Below are 13,960 nucleotides of genomic sequence, written 5' to 3'. Positions count from 1 at the left end.
TTGTGGCTAAGTGAAGTGAGTTTGGATCTAAATTTATATCTCAGCTTTTACAAATATTTCAGATTAATTGCTATGGAATGAATGAAGAATGACACCTTAATTAGTAATGCTTCTCTTGGCAATTAGGATTCTCTTGGCTTCTCTTAGCAATTAAAGTGGCAGTGGCATATCATTAATGTTGTCAAGATTCCCCATGCCTCCTCAGAAGCAATTACTGTGGGAAGTACTGAAAATCAGTCTCATAGCTACAATCTGTTCTCTAAGGATCTAGCAGCAGGATAAACACTTTCGCTTCTTCCTTCCATAGTAATTTTGCATTAAGCCATCATCATTATCCAGTCAATCATTAATGTAATTTTAATGTGTCATTATTCATGAAGTTCAATTTAAAAGTAACTGATTGCAGTCAATTGATTTTGTGAAAGCGTGTAGTATTAAAATCATTTAAATGAAGATAGTTAACAGATTAGCACTTTTCACCATGGAAAAAATGCTAGCATTCATTTAGCAGAACACAATACTAGCATTTAGCACAATTTAAACTTGCATAACAGAAAATCGTGCTATGAGACACCCTGGAATAATAGTGAGACATTCCTACATCACTAAAAGTGTATTAAAAACCAAACCATTCTATCATGCTGCTTGTAATATGCGCAGGAGTTCTTTACCTAAGTATACACAAGCACATGTTGCCTTACAAATGTAAAGATGAGGACAGGTTTTTCAGAATTTAGAAGGAAGTATATAAGGAATGACACTTCTGATCCTCTGACTAAACAAAAAATATACACCATTGCCCTTGGACCCAAATTTAAAATTATTTATTATGGTTCAAAATTTGATGAATTTCTACTGCAGTATAAAGTCACTGTTTTAGTTTTCAAATTTTGTGTTAGTGATATCGTTCCATGTGTCAGAAGTTCTTGAAACACTAGGTTTACTCTGTGCTAGGATTTATGAGTCCTGTCTCGCACAAAGGGATACTCACACCCTTGTCTTTAGGATCTTAGATCTTCAGAATCAGCAACTGCCTGAGAGTTACTGTTGAAAAGAAAGATAATTTCCTTTTCCTAAGTTTCAGTAACAACCTCTTATAATTTCAACAGAACCACAACACTTCATGCAGCAGGAAGAGTAGTTAAGTTATAGATCAGCAATGTTAGTCCTTTCCACTTTGAAGTATTCAGCAATGGCTACATTTCATGAAGTATTATGAAGCAGGATACTTTTAACAGTAGTTTCTGACAATTCTTTCTGCAGGATTATTCACTGAGTAGAGGAAATGTGCTATATACACATAGAAATATATGGTGGTGGATGTTAGATGACACTTTGGCATACCCTGATGTAAAGAGAAGAGCAGACTTTCCTGAACATGCAGTGGTACTTGCTGCACTGTATGCTCCTGTTCCCGCTCACATTTTTAACTGAAATCCCTTTTTTCTTCAGTGGTTAACTGTGTATGACATGCATCCAAACTCTATTTCATCAGCTACACAATACATCTTCTGTAAATTGTTTTGAGCAGAGCAGTGGCATTAATACAGTTCACTTTAGCCCTGCACAACTACCTACAGCTACTGTGCTTGTCTTGATGAGTCCAAAGATTTTGGACAGTCATGCTAAGTCTAAGTTGAATATGGATTGGAAAAAGAAGCTTTGCAGTTCATACCTCTCTCTCTGCTGCCAAGTCCCATGACCTCCTAGAATGGTCATATCTGAAATAGTTAGTTAAGATTAAAAAGAAACTTCTAACTCACTTTTACTTCATAAATAAAGTTTCATTTGATGCAGCCTCTTTAGATTCTCTTTAGATACGTCTGCTTTTTCTCATCTTCTTTATTATTGACATCCCCATTAGTTTATAAGGAACTTTTTTGAAAAGAGTTCACCTACATGAGTAGATGAGAACGAGTTTCTTAGGACAACTCGGACACTAATTTTAAGGCTGGGTACACTCAGCAAACTTTGTCCCATTCGCCTGTAACAGTAGAGATAAGAAAAGCTGTGCACACTATGAAGTCATAGCTAGAGGGAATGCTAAAATTTTACTTAGACCCAGCTGACTTGAATACACGCTCGATTTCTGCTGCATCCCACAGTGTTTCATCATATTGCAACAAGATTTCACAAGGTAACAACTGAAACAGCCTCTGGAAATAGAAGCATTTTTGGTCACATGGTTCATGAATCAAGACTGTGAACCATGAATCAGCAAAAACTGAGGGTTTCCTTCATGGCAAGCAACCCCTACTGGCACATGAGGAAGGAGTGGCAGAGGATTATCTTTTCATTGGTGGCACAAAAGTAGTTTAATAACCTCTCACTTGTCTATGTATTACAGGTTATTCAACATACTGGCAGGCCCGACATTACAAACAGCAGTGGACAATCTCTGTCAGGTACTTGTAGAAAGATTTACCTCCTAAATGTACTTGAGACTAATTAGGAGCAGCCATAAGAGAAATTATAAAGAACATTGATACTCCACTTGTATTTCTTACTACTCTACTATATTTATGATAGGATAAGAAAATGCTTTGAACAAAACTTGAGATGTTAAAAATACAAATCAAGCGTTTCTGCTGTCACATAGAACAAGCTAAATGTGTGAGAGGTTATCACAAACTCTAAACTACGACAAGTGCAAGCAAAAACCCCTCACAGTAATTAACTGAAGTGACATCTATTTCATATAAAATATCTATTTAATTTCATTCATTTTCATAAGGTTGTATACACAGAAATTATATTATCTATAACAATTGAGATATATAAGTAGCAAGAAAACCAAGAAACATCAGTAGAAGTGAAGATATTTCTCATAACTGCATGATTACCTGTGGCGAAATTATTTATCAAAATAGCTTGAGTTTTATTTAAAATAAAAGTATAATTAGCTTTTAAAAATCACTTAGGCAGCTACGTATAGTTTATCTCTTACATGAATTTAGATTTGAGAAACTGTGAATTAGGCAGAAGAAAAAAGATGACATGACTAAAGCCCCGCTCTTGCTCTGGTAACGCATCTTTCTAAAGCTTTGTTGCCTGGTGATTAAGTATTTTAATTTAGTAAATATATACTTCTTCTGAATGCAGTATATATAGAAGAAAGTTTACCTTATCAGCTCAAGTGTATCTTTCCTTTTTTTTTCATAGCTAATGTCATAGCATTGATAAACCAATCAGTCAAGGTATTCCCCCCTACCTAGTGGCTTTGTGAAAACTCTAAAATGCCTGACAGAGCCTAAATACCTACATTTTTGGGCAGCTATAGTGAGACCATATGATTAAATGATCAGAAAAGGATTCCAAACTATCTGATGTTATGTAAAGTTTGCAAAATTCAAACAAACTCGACAGATTCTTCTACCTGATATCACTTATGCTTCCCAGTCTTGATGTGGACAAATTAAAAAATAAGCCTTCAACTAAAGGATAGTGAGAATCTTGCTCATTGAAGCAGCAGGTGAAGTCAGTGCTCTGCTACCCTTCATTAAACTGGAAGAAAAAGTGCAGTAGCAACAAACAGAAAGCTAGATGGTGCCAATATACTGACTTTATGATTACAACCAGATGTGCTGGGTTGAAAACTGGTTGGATGGCCGGGCCCAGAGAGTGGTGTGAAATGGTGTGAAATCCAGCTGGAGGCCAGTGACAAGTGGGGTTCCCCAGGGCTCAGTGCTGGGTCCAGCCCTGTTCAACGTCTTTATCAATGACCTGGATGAAGGCATCGAGTGCACCCTTAGCAAGTTTGCAGACGACACTAAGCTGGGTGGAAGTGTCGATCTGCTGGAGGGTCGGGAGGCTCTGCAAAGGGATCTGAACAGGCTGGACCGCTGGGCAGAGTCCAATGGCATGAGGTTTAACAAGGCCAAATGCTGGGTCCTGCACTTGGGGCACAACAACCCTGTGCAGTGCTACAGACTAGGAGAAGAGTGATTAGAAAACTGCCCAGAGGAGAAGGACCTGGGGGTGTTGGTTGACAGCGACTGAACATGAGCCAGCAGTGTGCCCAAGTGGCCAAGAAGGCCAATGGCATCTTGGCTTGTATCAGAAACAGCGTAACCAGCAGGTCCAGGGAGGTTATTCTCCCCCTTGTACTCGGCACTGGTGAGACTGCACCTCGAATACTGTGTTCAGTTCTGGGCCCTTCGCTACAAGAATGATGTTGAGGCTCTGGAGCGAGTCCAGAGAAGAGCAATGAACCTGGTGAGGGGGCTGGAGAACAGGCCTTATGAGGAACGGCTGAGGGAACTGGGGTTGTTTAGCCTGGAGAAGAGGAGGCTGAGGAGACCTTATTGCTCTCTACAACTACCTGATAGGAGGTTGTGGAGGGGAGGGAGCTGGATTCTTCTCCCAAGTGACAGAGGATTGGACAAGAGGGAATAGCTTCAAGCTCTGCCAGGGGAGGTTTAGGCTGGACATCAGAAAAAAAAAAATTCACGGAAAGGGTAATTGCGCACTGGAACAGACTGCCCAGGGAGGTGGTTGAGTCACCTTCCCGGGAGGTGCTTAAAAGATGGGTGGATGAGGTGCTCAGGGACATGGCTTAGTGGCAGATGGGAATGGTTTGACTCGATGATCCAAGAGGTCTTTTCCAACCTGGTGATTCTATGATTCAACCATTTCATGTTTCTATGCTGTGCACAAACTTGTAAAGACAAATCAAATGTTATAAGGAGATACAGAAGAATTTACATAAGCAGATGAAGAAACACGATAGTTACATAAGTATCTACTTAACATTTGCTTCAGGCAGTTAAGTTGTGTTGATAAGAAATGAAAAAGAGGAAAAGGAACCTCTCAGATGACCCCTCTCCCTTTAATAAGAGAAAAATATTTCTCTCTTCACTAATGAGAGAAGTATTTTCAATTAATGCTAAAAAGTAAAGTTGAAAATTATTGGTTTTATATCATAGAAAAAATTTCTAAATAAAGAAGTCTATACTGCATATTACCATATCATAACAAGTACTAGTAAGGATTTTCTAAGATGTTGGATACATAAGAGTTGCTAACACATTGAAGCAACTGTACACCTACTTGTTCTAAGAGAAACTAAACTTGGCTCTTTAGCTTAGACAAAATTTTGGTTTTATTTCTTCCTTTTAGTGTTGATGAAAGAATTTACTTAGAATTATTCTGACATATCTATGTGTTTTGGCTCAGAGAAAGGTCTGAAACCAGTTTCAAATTATGCAACATTAGGATTTATCTGTCACGGGGAGCATGCAGCACTTGCTAAGAGAAGTGTGATTGTATTCCTGACATCATACTTTATCCGTGAAAGTAACACAGAACTGAAATAGAGTCATTTCAATGTGATTACCTTGCACGTTTCTCTGACATAATGACACTGGGAGCAGATCTTATCTTCAGCCTTCAGATTACACACCTTGACGTCATAAAGCTAATTCTGTTTCTCTTCCTGCCCTTCATTGCTAGGTGACCATGAACAAGCAGCATGTAAGAGCTGGCACCAACATTGTTCTGGCTAATTTCAGTGTCCCTGTGGCTCCTCTTTGCTGACTTACGAGCTCACTAGTAGCTACAACAACAGTTTATCCTGGTGACAGTCACATGCGACAGCCCTGGCCACTGAAAACTCAGTAGACCCCAGTGCTATCCTCAGCTCTGTCACTGAATTTCTTGTGACCTTGGATGATCTCTGTTCATTCCTGTGCTTCATTTCACTCATCTGTAAAACAGAGATAATTATACTCACCCTGCTGTCCAATGAACACCTTTTTCAATGGGTGACAAGTGTCATAAAAATGAGAGGGGAAAATTACTTATCCTCTTATTCTGCATCTTGGAAGACTGCTCACCAGGGCAGTCACCTCACAGATTCCTTTAGCTCTAAGACTCCAGTGGCAGGAGGAGAAATATGATACTTCAGTCACATACAGGAACTAGTTGCTATTTTTCCTTGTTTATAAATGCTCTCCTAAGAACATTTCAGTAAATTCCAAGTGCACGAGAAAAAAATTGAAAATGTTAATAAATTCATGGTGATCTTTATATTCTGAAAATACACTCATAAGAAAATAATAATAAAAAAATTTGAGAGAAAAATGTTTTCACACAGATTCCTTACAACTTCAAAGAGTAAAAGTTTGAAAATGTCGCCAAAATAATTGCTTTACAGATGAAAGACAGGGTGAAAATTTGGGCATGTATGTACTCGAGTGCTTGTGAAATGTATATTCCAAACACAAAAGTTTGAGAAATTAAAGCTATAACATTTCTATATGCAATATGTCATAGCAGAAAGCAAAACAGAACTTATAAGAAAGAATTTGGCCTTTCAAATCTTGAAAAAAGTTCTGGACAAGGGCTATGCTGAAATATTTAAGTCAAACCCAAATAATACTACTTTGCAATAATATCCTGTTCAATTTCTAAGAATTTCTTGTATACTATTATTATTTATTTTACTTTTTCCAGTATGACCATTAAGCATTACTAATGCTTTTAAAGCAATTTATTTGAAAAAAACCTCAGTATCGCTTTTTTATCTCTAGATTGGAAGCAGTAGAATAATACCCTTTAGTAACCACCAGGCTATGCTAACAGACAAGTTAACTGACACAAAATCTACTTTAATGCTTTAAATGCATGCGGATGTGCACAGGCACATTAAAAAGCCCACACACATTAGAAAAGGTATTTGCAGTAACACACATATCTTGAGCAGATTAACCTGAAAATTTGGGTTTTAAATCCTAATTTAATTATGAGTCAAGGAGAGCTAAGTGAGCCTTCCTGAAGCAAACAGTGCCACCCTAACACTGCTCTTCTAATTCAACAGAAATAACCAGGCTTTTAGCATTTTATTTTGGAACTTTTTAGGTCAAATTTTGCTTATTTCTTCTGCTGATTTATTTTAGATTCAAGATTGCAACAGGAGAAATTAATAGAAATGTTAAAACTCCTCCTTTAGTACGGATGCTGGCTTTACTACCTTAATAAAGAAGATTAAAAATTATCTTGCATGTGCTCTGCATTTTAGACAGGGCAAAGGTTACCACATTTTATGAGAGGAAGACAAATGTATCACAAATTATGAGAAAGGAATCTAAAGTATTGTGAATTGCCAATAATTGGAACTCTTCTACAAATCCCTATTAATGAGTGACATCTACCTTGGCATTACTCAGTATTTCTAGCTGCGCATGCTTCCACTTCTAATCTGTTGACAGGGTTTAAATAGAAAAGGATGGTTGGGCCACGCTTGGGCCTGTGGGTTTTGCTGACAATGCAAGAACTGAAGTATTTGAGCATAGCTTCCATATCTGAAAAATCCATCTCTTATTACCATTATTATTTTTTCAGTCATGATAGACCATTAATCTAATAAAACGCCTCTTTCTATAATTGGCTGTGGGGTAAGATTTTAATTCAACTTTGAATAAAGTTTGAGATTGTAAGCTGAAGGGCATTAAATAATGCCAGCAGATTCCGTTTTCTCCTGTAAGACAAACCTGAATCTTTATGTTAGCTTGTTAACTCAGACTGACACAAAAAAATGTAAGTTGTCTAGTTCAAAGACTGGGCAAAGATAAAAAGCCCCTGGGGAAACCCAGGAAGATGATGAGAGGAAGCATTGGAACCTTGTCCTTGGTTTTAGACCCAGGTTAAAATAAGTTGCGTGTTACACCCTAATTAGGGCTGCGAACGGCATGACCCGAACCCTATCAGTGACCTGATTAGAAATGGGGACTTCTCCCAATCATTTGGTGGGATGGGGACATGGGAGCACAATGTCCCTGATGTAGTTGTGATGCGTGCAACCAAACCAGGTCACGTGCAAGTTAGATGTACTGTTGTGAAGTATTCATTACTGATGTTCTTCAAGCCATCCCGTCCCCATAGCTGCCTTTTGACAAACCACTGAAGAACAGTGGCAGCAGGTGCCACCCTTGCAGCATTCACTGCTTCAACTACCTGAATACCTTCCAGCAGCAGCAGACTGAAATCATGCTAATGGACAGAATCTAGACAAGGATGTACCACAATTAACACTGAAAGGTGGTAATTGTTGACTACAAATTAGAGGTGTTGGTTGACTACAAATGAATGGGGTAGGGTGTGGGGACTCTCAGGAGAGCATCAGGCTTTACTACAGACAAACACTTCTCTTTAAGTACACCCCACACCAACTTACTCATGTCAGCCTGGTCTTCCTGCTCTCTCCTACCACATTATCTCATTTCCCTTATTCATGTATTTGCAGCCCTGCTTCTAAGTCTTCTCATCTCAGTTCCAGTCTCCAAGTGCAGTAGCTGCAGTTCCCCCACTGGCTCCACAACTGGTGTGCCTCTCTTTCCTCCCAGCTCCTGGTCACCAGCCACAGGTCTTCAGCCAGCCAGTTTCATTATTACAGTCCTCATAATTTGTATCTAAGTTTCCCAAAACCAAAATAAAGGCTGAGGTTGATACCAGGGAAATTTAATCCCAGTCAATTACAGCTTTGCCAAAACTTAAACAATATATATATTTATATTTTTTTATATATATATATATATAAAGTATTGAACACAGGAAATTTGGGCAGTTGCTGTCTGTATATGATAAGCAGAATATTAACAGCAGGAGATTAAAAAGGAATCTAAATAATATGGCCACTATGTTAATTCTACATTAACATATTGAATAGCCCTCTTTTTTTTTTGAAATGTCCTTCTACTTAATTCAGAAAAAATTAAAAGGGTGGAAAACAGCCCCAGTAATTGATTTATAACAGCAGATACAGCCTTGCTTAATATCAAACTCACTGCTTGTTTTTGTAGCTGAGATGAGGAATAGTCGTGGCAGTTGGTTAGGAGAGCTGTCTGACTGTTTCAAACATCATGAATAAAATGAGAATATAACACAATGCCATAGGAACTGTTGTATATATTTATAATATTTTACAAACTTTATGGGTTTAGCCACATATGCTTAAACACAGATGCACACAAATGAAGCAAAATAATAAATACAGAGAGACAGAAAATGGACACTTACCCACAGTGCTTCATGTGAGGTGGTTTATCCATTCTCACTGCCAGTTTAATTTTCAAGTCATTGTCCTGGCTGTTTTTGGGAACTATCATTTTATGCAGATCAGGTGACTTTGGGCTATTGGATGTTGGATACAACACTACCTGCAAGTCATAAAATAAAAATTTCAGAAGCTGAGATAAAAAAAATTTGCTAGTCTTTAACAGAAAGTTCTAAGCAGTGAAAATTCCTCTCCTCCAGTCTGAAAGATGACTAAAAAAGGTTTCATAAATCTAATAAAACAGTTGACCCAATCTTATTGTAATAGATGAATTTCCAAAATGAACTCATTCATTTTCTTACAATTGGGAATTTTCATATTATGAGTTAATCAAATTTCCTCCTCTGTTAGTTCACTCTGAATTAACAGTTTTAAACAAAAAAGGAACAGTTGACACTTGAAATGGTCATGTACAATTAATCAAGAACCTAAACTTTTATATTACTCTGTGTTCGGCTGGAAATCATACAATCATAGAATAACCAGGTTGGAAGAGACCCACCGGATCATCGAGTCAAACCATTCCTATCAAACACTAAACCATGCCCTTTAGCAGCTTATCCACCCACGCCTTAAACGCCTCCAGGGAAGGTGAATCAACCACCTCCCTGGGCAGCCTCTGCCAGTGCCCAATGACCCTTTCTGTGAAAAATTTCTTCCCAATGTCCAGCCTGAACCTCCTCTGGCGGAGCTTGAGGCCATTCCCTCTTGTCCTGTCCCCTGTCACTTGGGAGAAGAGGCCAGCTCCCTCCTCTCCACAACCTCCTTTCAGGTAGTTGTAGAGAGCAATGAGGCCTCCCCTCAGCCTCCTCTTCTCCAGGCTAAACAACCCCAGCTCTCTCAGCCGCTCCTCATAAGGCCTGTTCTCCAGCCCCTTCACCAGCTTTGTTGCTCTTCTCTGGACTCGCTCCAGAGCCTCAACATCCTTCTTGTGGTGAGGGGCCCAGAACTGAACACAGGATTCGAGGAGCGGTCTCACCAGTGCCGAGTACAGAGGGAGAATAACCTCCCTGGACCTGCTGGTCACACCGTTTCTGATACAAGCCAAGATGCCATTGGCCTTCTTGGCCACCTGGGCACACTGCTGGCTCAGGTTCAGTCGCTGTCAACCAACACCCCCAGGTCCCTCTCCTCCAGGCAGCTTTCTAGACAGGCTTCTCCTAGTCTGTAGCACTGCACAGGGTTGTTGTGCCCCAAGTGCAGGACTCGGCATTTGGCCTTGTTAAACCTCATGCCATTGGACTCAGCCCAGTGGTCCAGCCTGTTCAGATCCCTTTGCAGAGCCTCCCCACCCTCCAGCAGATCGACACCTCCACCCAGCTTAGTCTCGTCTGCAAACTTGCTCAGGGTGCACTCGATGCCTTCATCCAGGTCATTGATGAAGACATTGAACAGGGCTGGACCCAGCACTGAGCCCTGGGGAACCCCACTTGTCACTGGCCTCCAGCTGGATTTCACACCATTTCCCACCACTCTCTGGGCCCGGCCATCCAACCAGTTTTCCACCCAGGAGAGTGTGCGCCTGTCCAGGCCAGAGGCTGACAGTTTCCGAAGCAGAATGCTGTGAGAAACTCTGTCAAAGGCTTTGCTGAAGTCCAGGAAGACCACATCCACAGCCTTTCCCTCATCCAGCAGCCGAGTCACTTTGTCATAGAAGGCGATCAGGTTAGTTTGGCAAGACCTGCCTTTTGTGAACCTGTGTTGACTGGGCCTGACCACCCGGTTCTCTTGCATCTGCTTCATGATAGCACTCAAGATCACCTGTTCCTTTTGAAACAATTTGCTGTAGCACCATGCAACAGAATGCCCCTCCAGCAGTGACATTGCTTGAGTGGAAAAAACCAAAATATGCTTTTTCTTACTGACCCTAATTTTTGATCATTAGCATTAATAAAATTCAATTATAGTAAAAATCACAGAAACTGGAGAATAATTCCAAAGTACCTTTGCTGCAAATGGAGTATAATAATTGTAAGATACTCTGTTTAGTTCACATGTTATATGACACAAACTTTTTGTTTAATCTACAGTGGTAGACATACAAAAAAATTTAAAAAATACAGTGAATTTAAATTATTTAATTTTAAAAATATTAGTCACAAGCTGTTAAATATTTATTTACCATCCAGAAAGTTTACCCATTCATAGTCACTGTAGTTAAATATTACTACTTCATTATAACCCTTCCCACAGTCATACTTTTTGTAGTTAAATGGTGCTGAAACATAATTTCCTTTCATTCTTTTTTATAAGCACTACTTTTGAATCAATTTAGTCTCTAAAATATTCTAAACACGCTATTTGGGAGACTAGCATAATACTCAGTGAGTTATGAATTACCATTATCACGAAGCAGTATTTCAAAAGTAATATCAGTCTAAAAAGAAGCTATATTTCTTGAGAAGTAAAATTAATCATAACATCAACTATCATGTTAATTTCTTATACATTGTCCTCATGCCTTATGTCACATACATAAACCACAACACAGTCTCCTCTGTGTCATTAGGACAGTTAAAACAAGGATTTGTGTAAGAACCTCCAAGCAAGCATAAATCTCACAGATATTATTAAGCCAAAAATATTACAATGGTGTCATTCAGATCTAATTATCTGAAAGATGATGAAAGATGATGGCTTTCAGCTTCTCATCTCAGTATTTTGCAGACACACATTCCTGCATCCGGTTAATATCAGAAGCTCTAGCGAAGCAGAGAAATACGATGCATCACCTCTAATCAAGTGTGCAACCTCTATAACACCAGTGGAAGAAGTAACCTGTCAGAACTATTGAGGACCTTCATGCTTTTCAAAGAGACAGGAAAAGAAAAAGTATATTCTGGTTTTAATAAATCTGGAGGCTACTTTTTTTTTTCTTTTTGCAAATGGGTATCAAACAGTATAACAGAGCTTTCTCCTTTACCAAGAAACAAGCTGATGTCATTTTGGGGAAAAGCCATCCCTTAAAAAAAAATTGAAAGCATTATGAGTATAGCAACCTTTGAGTTCTGAAACATCAAACAGAAAATGATTTTTAGTTTGTTTATCTTTTTAAATGTGAGATTACATAAATAGAATTATTACTCGTTCCTTGCATTTAATCGCTTGGCGTTCACATAGAACTCTAGGTGATGTTACGAATTCTTCCTTTTCTACAGGCTGCAGTTCCTGTTGTCCTATAACAGCTTATTACAGCTCATGCATCCCAAGCAACATTATTCTCCTGACAATTTTGTGAGTTTTTAGAATGCTGATGAAAATATAAGCAGATAAGTGTATAATTAATTCATAACTTCAGTATTGATAATTCCTTTTCTGAATTTTTAAAGTATTTTGGAGCTTTGTTTTCATAACTCTTAAAATGAATAAGTATCTGGCAGAATATTTAAGTTCGTGCTGTGTTGTGCTTCCATTACACTCTGTCATGCCTTCCAGCTTTAAACAATGAGAGTTGAAAGAACTTTGTCAACAAACTTCTTATCACTACACACACACACAAAGCATTCGACAGGCATTAATTATTTTCACAATAACCTTCACACTAATATTGCTCTTAAGGGCAATACTAATAATTGTTTACCATTTCATCAGGTGGCACAAACTGTAAACTCCTGTGAAATCACCAAAACCAAAACAGTGGGCAAATGTTCCTTGATAGACAAAGTAAAAAGTTGCTGAAATTTGTATTAAAAGCATTCTCTCCACTATGCACACTGCAATGCCATTGCCATTGGCCACGGAGTAACTTCCTAGGCTTTTCTGTCTCAGATTTCCTTTCAGCACTGCTCAAGCGATTTTAATCTCCTAGTTGTTGTTCTATAATCTGCTTTAAGAAATGAAACAGAATCAACTCATAGATTTTCTCTTAGTGATATAAAACTCACCAAAAGGCCTTTTCAAGGCCAGGCAGGATGAGGCTTTCAGCAACCTGATCTAGTGGTAGGTGTCAGTGCCTATGGCAGAGCGGTTGTAACTAGATGATCTTTAAGGTCCCGTCCAATCCAAACCATTCTATGATTCTGTGATACCCCTTCCATTGTGCTTAAAACTTCTAAAAGTTTCATAAAATTTCTACTACATCATACATTTCTAAATTTTAAAAAATATTTTTATTTTAATTTATCTGATTTTATTTATTGCCTTTACCTTACTGTTTTTATCTTATTGTTCATTTACCTACGGATATCACATAGCAGGCTATTCAACTGCAGCACAAAAAACTGTGAGTTCTTAGTCTAGGGCTGTATTTACAATAAGTAAACTAACAGGTAATCTACACTAAAAGTTGTAATCAACTATTAATGACCAGAATGCTACACACCAAACACAGCTGCTGTGCATGGTAATGCTGCAGGAAAATTAAGGCAAATGAATGGTATTAGAAGAGTGTGAGTTGAGGTAATTCACTAAATTCAATCATCTCACAATCATTAAAAGTACATGACCATATGGTCTGATTATATGCAGAATTGTTCTTCCTCAGACCACACTGCAACTTAAAAAGTGGCAAGTTCACTCTGTGCCTCTCCCAATTTGGATGTAAAAAACCCCACAGAAATCTTAAACATTACAGAGTAACACATTTATGAAATTGTGCAAGGTGATGTTCTCATAAGTTCTTCCTTATTTGTGAATGACTGAAAATGTTCCTCTCTGGGGCTTAACATACGACAGGTTGGAAAATATGAAGCTAATATCATTCAATGACTTAAGCAACCATCATTTATTGTGACTGAATTGTAAATTTAACTCACAGCTGGATCACAACAGAAGTTACTTGAAGTACTCCTGACCCAAACAGTTAATTGAGCCAAGCAACTATTAACTCACCTCTACATTTGGCACATAGATCATATCTTGTTTTAAAGGTATAAAAGAAAAGTCGAGTTGTCCAAAATACTTCGAAGC

The 13,960-nt window shown here is 38.5% G+C and overlaps 1 protein-coding gene across 4 annotated transcripts in view; it reads right to left on the bottom strand.

The window, feature by feature from the left end:
* CADPS2 (calcium dependent secretion activator 2) overlaps positions 1-13,960 on the bottom strand; it is a 313,820-nt gene that overhangs the window by 138,801 nt on the left and 161,059 nt on the right. For all 4 annotated transcript variants that reach the window (XM_069850643.1, XM_069850660.1, XM_069850652.1 and 1 more), the window contains exon 8: positions 9,016-9,155. In XM_069850643.1, coding sequence (XP_069706744.1) covers positions 9,016-9,155 — 140 coding nt within the window. The remainder of the gene's footprint in view (positions 1-9,015; positions 9,156-13,960) is intronic.

Source organism: Phaenicophaeus curvirostris, chromosome 1 (assembly GCF_032191515.1).
Source record: "Phaenicophaeus curvirostris isolate KB17595 chromosome 1, BPBGC_Pcur_1.0, whole genome shotgun sequence".
Classification (NCBI taxonomy): Eukaryota; Metazoa; Chordata; class Aves; order Cuculiformes; family Cuculidae; genus Phaenicophaeus; species Phaenicophaeus curvirostris.
This window is presented reverse-complemented; position numbering and strand designations above follow the sequence as displayed.